The 5,936-nt window shown below is 47.4% G+C and overlaps 1 protein-coding gene across 1 annotated transcript; it reads left to right on the top strand.

Annotated features, from left to right (window-relative positions):
• The first annotated feature begins 142 nt into the window (after positions 1-142).
• Positions 143-2,130, top strand: BO83DRAFT_17123 (caspase family protein). Its single transcript, XM_025526390.1, has 6 exons — positions 143-428; positions 482-684; positions 740-1,274; positions 1,323-1,640; positions 1,701-1,870; positions 1,933-2,130. Exons 1-6 carry the CDS (start codon positions 337-339, stop codon positions 1,956-1,958), a joined length of 1,344 nt encoding a protein of 447 aa, XP_025388931.1. The 5' UTR covers positions 143-336; the 3' UTR covers positions 1,959-2,130.
• Positions 2,131-5,936: the final 3,806 nt, after the last annotated feature.

Raw genomic sequence — 5,936 nt, 5'->3', positions numbered from 1 at the left:
ACCCGTTCACCGTTTTTCTCCCCTTCGCTCCCCTTCCCTTTTCTTTTCTTTTCTTGCAATACAGTCATCCGGGATTCTCGCGTGCTCTTCATATCTCCAGACTAGTCCAGGATTCTGCCCCAAGTTCTTCAGCGTACACCCGGTGGACTGGTTCTCGACCCATCCCCCACTGTTTCCCTACCGAGCGTCTACACACAGACCACCACTTCCCCTCGTCGCTTACTCTGATACCACGCTCGGTCTTCGCTGAAGTTATATTTAATTGCTATTGCGACTCCCCTGCTCACGGCACACTTTCCCTTCACCCGTCCGTTTCATTTACCCACGCCGTAATTGATGCACTACCACCACTCCCACCAGGGTTGGTCTGGTGACTACCCTCGGCAACAATCGTGGGGACAACCCCCACCATCATCCTATCCTTACCCGTAAGCCTTCCAGGAACACTATGCGCGAATTACCTCCTAACCGGCCTCTCCAGATACTCATCCAACGCGCAATACCAGCCTCCCCCAGGCCCACCTCCGACTTCTCATTACTCACCGCCCCCCGGCCCCCCGCCGTCTCACTACTATCCTCCTCCTGGTAGTTACCCGTCTCCGGCACCTTCCCCTTACTACGGCCAGCACCATACTCCTACGCCGCCACCTCAGTCATCCTCACCTCATCAACGGTCTTATCACAGTAAGAGAGCTCTTTCTTAACAACATGCGACTCAACCCATACTAACTTCATGTAGACCACTCGCCGTCATGGGGTCAGAACCTCCCGCCCCGTCCGCCTCAGGATTCGCAGCACTTTGGCAGGGGCGCCCCATCCAATTACCGCTTCCAGTATTCCAACTGTACCGGTCGGCGTAAGGCCCTCTTAATTGGTATCAATTACATCGGGCAGCCGAACCAGCTGCGCGGGTGTATCAACGATGTTACGAACATGTCAACGTTCCTGAACCAGAAGTATGGATATCGCAGGGAGGACATGGTCATCCTCACAGATGATCAGAAGAACCCGATGAGTATACCGAACAAGGCCAACATCCTCAGAGCCATGCAATGGCTGGTGAAGGACGCGCAGCCCAACGACTCTCTATTCATACACTTCTCGGGACACGGTGGTCGTACACCCGATCTTGATGGTGACGAGGAAGATGGTAAGACGCACCCAAATGACTCTAGAAGACTTGTAACTGACATCTCAGGCTACGATGATGTTATCTACCCGCTCGACTACCGCACGGCAGGACATATCGTGGACGATGACATGCACGCCATCATGTAAGTCACCCTTTGTGATCTATTTCCTTGTCGATACTGATGGTTCAGGGTTCGTCCACTACGCCCCGGTGTCCGTCTAACTGCCATTTTCGACTCTTGCCACTCCGGAACCGCTCTCGATCTCCCTTATGTCTATTCCACGCAAGGTATCCTGAAGGAACCCAACCTGGCCAAGGAAGCAGCGATGGACCTATTCAGCGCCATCAACTCCTACGGAAAAGGCGATCTCAGCAGTGTCGCGCAAACTGCTATCGGCTTTTTCAAGAAGGCTGCCAACGGCGACACCGCGCGCCAACGGACCGTCATGACCAAGACTTCGCCCGCCGATGTGGTCATGTTCTCCGGCTCCAAGGACACCCAAACCTCGTAAGTAGCCCTACCTATCCTATTCGATTCTAGTTCACCTACTTACCCATTGATCTACAGTGCGGACACATTCCAAGACGGTGAAGCCCGAGGAGCCCTGAGCTGGGCATTCATCAAGACCTTGCAGCAACGACCCAACCAAAGCTACCTGCAATTGCTGAACTCGATTCGCAATGAACTGGAGGGGAAGTATTCGCAGAAGCCGCAGCTGAGCTGCAGTCATCCATTAGGTAGGTGCCATGCGTCACTAGTTTCTCCGAGGACGGACATTGACTAACTGATTGCCCGGTAGATACCAATTTGCTTTTTGTGATGTGAGACGATCACGCAACACGATGCATAGCGAGAGATGCTTTTTGGTTCATATTTTACATGTGCATATATAATTCCCAAACTATGGAGTTTCGGAACTTTTCATTATGATCATGACAGTACTGAATGAACGAGGTATTACATACTTACTGTACACAATGAAACCACGGGGATTAAATAACTCCGAACACTATTGATGCGATAAAGTTACTGTGCTCCTTACCTGTCTGAAGTTCAAATACTCCAGCTACGCCACCAACACATAGCAAGCCACTTTCTCAGACTCAGAAAATAGCTCCTTGGCGGGTTCTGATTGATGGCTGCCACTCAGAGAGATATACGAAGACCGTCTACACAATCATGGTATTGCACTCTTCACCTCTCCAACAATATGCCAGTAAAGAATGAAACCAAATACTTAGCAACGTACCAATCACCCCCATATCCATCAAAGAAATCATGACCCTAACAATTATTAATCCCCACCAAACCTCAGAGATCACATACACACATGTATCTAGATACTTGGTATATAAATGTCAATATTCCCCATACCCCAACTAATAATTGAATAAACATCAATAATATTACCTAACAGAATTAACCGATCTTGACTAGATCATCGATCTAGGTACTATATACCCCCTTTTTGGGGGGTGAGGGGGGGGGAGGGGGGAATTCGGGCACGCCTTGCTTGAGATCTGTCATGTCTGGGGTCCAAATATCTGTGTAAGCGGGTATATAGTACTCCGCAGTCAGGGGATTAATATGATAGGTTACATTTGGGGTGCTGTGTTGGTAAGTAGTACTTGCTTATTTGCTAAAAGGGGGGGGGGGTTTCTTTGTATTAGTAGTTGTTGGGTTGGGAATGTTTTCAAGTAGTAGTAGTGGAATAGATTTAAGTGCCAGGTTTTATGGATGTGTTTATTTGTTATGTCGAAGTGGTGGTGTAGTGTGCTGTGGTGTTGTACTGGAGATACTATGTGGTATACTCTATACTACAATATATATCATACTATACTATGAATTTATAGGTGTATTAGATCAAACTGAAATTGAGACCGTAGTACTAGTAAGGAATACTGTAAGAGTTGAGATTAGCTAGTACTAAAGTCCATCCCTACTAAGCACTAACTGTAACTTACATATTATATAGTACTGCAATAGTAGTACCCTGTTTACAATATCATCATTCCCTAAGCTCAACCATATACCCAACTATAGTAACTATAAGCACTAGCATATCGTGGCAGGGTATCACTTCCCATCATCATCATCAATGTCTAAGACATTCGCTGTCTGATTCAGGTATATATAGCAATAAACCCTATTTTTGGTGTTTTCGTATGCATGTATATGCCAGTTGTTAATGTATTGACGTACATAGTGCTTCAAATCCGTTACAGTCGTAGTAGCAACAGTTAAGTAATACTAGGTTCTGAATATCCCCTCCCGCCCGGAAATATATGCATATCTGCCTACTACTACTTCCAATCTATCATGACTTACTAGTAATATTTAATGGTTATCCGTTTATTCATTGAGTTACTGGGGTACAGGCAGACAATATATATACAGCCTTACAGATGGGTGAATAGATAGATACTAGATAAATAGATGATTAATGATCAAATATGTACTATGTAGTATATCATGGTTGCCCTGTGCTGTGAGTATTTCAATACGAGGTAATATGAGTATGAAGAATTACAGAGGTAAGATACATACATACATAATGCCAGCAATTTCCGCTCCGGCCCCCCCCCCCCCCCCCCTCTGTTTCAGTCTGTTTCTCTTGGCAAAGGGTGTTTGTTTAGTGGGTTGTTGGCATCGGGCTGATGTTCGTCTTACTCAGTGCGAAGGGTGGGGTCGGGTTTTCCGGGTCCTCATTTCATATAACTACTCTCTAATTTACGGGATAGGGGAATGTGAAGAATTTGCACGCGCTGGTACCTTAGGTAGTATTTAACTGACTAGTAATTAACTATTATAGGGGCTGGAAAATATCGGAATTAACGGCACGTAGTATCTAGTCTCGATTGCTAATCTATCAGATGCAAATTGGACTCCACTGTATCTGACTCGATATCGTCCGTGGCTGGGCCGGGTGGGGTCCTCTGAGTAAGTAAGGCTGGTGCGTGATCTGCGCTGTTGTATAACGCTAGAAAATCTCAGATGAGATGAGATGATGAGATGGCTGAACGTTGAGGGGTTTTGTTTGCTGTGTTGGTGGTTGGTTGGACGGAGACTGGATAGAGGTGACATCGAGGGTAAAACCTTGGTTAGGCGATGTAGTACAACCCCACCAAGAATAGTATGCATTAAGATCACGATTGCGGTGAGCTTCTCTCATCAAGATAGATCAATTCTCGCGAAAGAGCTGTGCTTGCGGCTGTTTGGTGGAGTACAGTGTGCCGGTAAATCTCTGCAATGGTTCCTCTGTACTTAGCTTGTGGATAAGGGTAATATATCTCTCTTGGCTGGCGAGGTAGTATGTTCGTGCGGACCGGACTTAGCTCGTAGGGTCCGACCTTCTCATCTTAGATTCGGTATGCCGTGTCTAGAATGACGGCTCGTAGAATGGTTCGTTTGATAATGCTATTCACTCTGGGTCGTCAAACATGCCCAATTGAAGCTCTAGCTGCCTCCGTAGAGAGGTGAATGGCTGGATGCTGCGGCAGATTATGTGCTTCTGGTCTGCATTCTCTCAAAAACAGAAGCGATGAGTCAAGACAACGGTTACCAATTGTTGCTGCATCATTCACTAGCCTTCCGTGCGCCTGAGGTCTATTGCTGCATTCTTGCCAACAATGAGCATATTGGATCAGACATATTCCAGAGCATCTTCAACCGCAGGATAGAAGAACTAAGTTCACTAGTTAGCCCACAAAAACATTCGGAGCAGTCCGAAATCAATTGCAACCGATGCTTGGTACTGTGCAGTGTGCAATATCAGTGTGACCCATCTGATCCACACAGGCGGGATCGTGGCTAGATCCGAGATTTGTAAACAACCCGTAGCTCTTGTTGCGACTCGCGAGGGTATGGAGCATGACGGGCCAGGCCAGATCCGAGGTCGGTCACAACCCACAGGACTTAAAAGTAATCTCGCCACTTGATATACGAGATTGTGTGCGATGCGAAACAAGTAACGCGTCATTCGCGCTGGCGCTTAGGTTCAAGACTCCATCGGAGGTCGGAAGATGCGCATTAGAAGCGTTGACTAAGGTGGAGATCCGGAGCGGTGGCTGTACGGCACATTGCATAGCCGTAAGACGAGACTAGCTGGCTAGCTGGCCAGCTGGCTGGAGGTAAAAGTATACTTCTGCCTGGTGACAAAGAACCAATGTCGTGTCAAAAATAATTCCGCATTTTCGGGAAAAAGAACCCAACATGACCGCTCGGTTGATCTGCCCGAGTCCACTGGCTGGGAAAAAAAACTTTGACCAGCGATCCTCGCAAAATGACAAAGCTTGGTTTTGATGCAGGTGAGACATCGGAAAAGGCGTGATGGCTGAGGTGGTGCTTGCGCGGACTCAATGACTCGGAGGCGATGAGAGGCAGGCTGTGTGAGAAGCAGAGGACAGAATTAGTGCTGCATGCGATCCAAGCTCAGTCGGAGCCGGAGTTGGTTTCCGTGTTGAGTAATGAATGACCAGCGCTCATGGCACTTACCGTCTCTGGACTGCATTAATTGAAAGGACAAAGGAAGCTGTAGCGACTCACTCAACCGAGGCACTGAAAATTGGTAATCACACCATCGGAGTTCATGGAAACAACGTGTCATCAAAACAAGTAACAATGATAGTTACTTATTTCACAATACTATGGTACTGCGGTTCCATTGAGCCGCAGATATCATGTCAATAAGGTGCCGTGATCGGCGAACCACGGCTGATCGGGGCCATTAAAGTTGGGTGAAAAAAATGTCCAGCTGGCTGCCGTGGCAGCTTGGCCAGCTGCCATTGGTAAACGCATTCAGAC

This window comes from Aspergillus eucalypticola, assembly GCF_003184535.1.
Source record: "Aspergillus eucalypticola CBS 122712 chromosome Unknown BO83scaffold_10, whole genome shotgun sequence".
Lineage (NCBI taxonomy): Eukaryota > Fungi > Ascomycota > Eurotiomycetes > Eurotiales > Aspergillaceae > Aspergillus > Aspergillus eucalypticola.
This window is presented reverse-complemented; position numbering and strand designations above follow the sequence as displayed.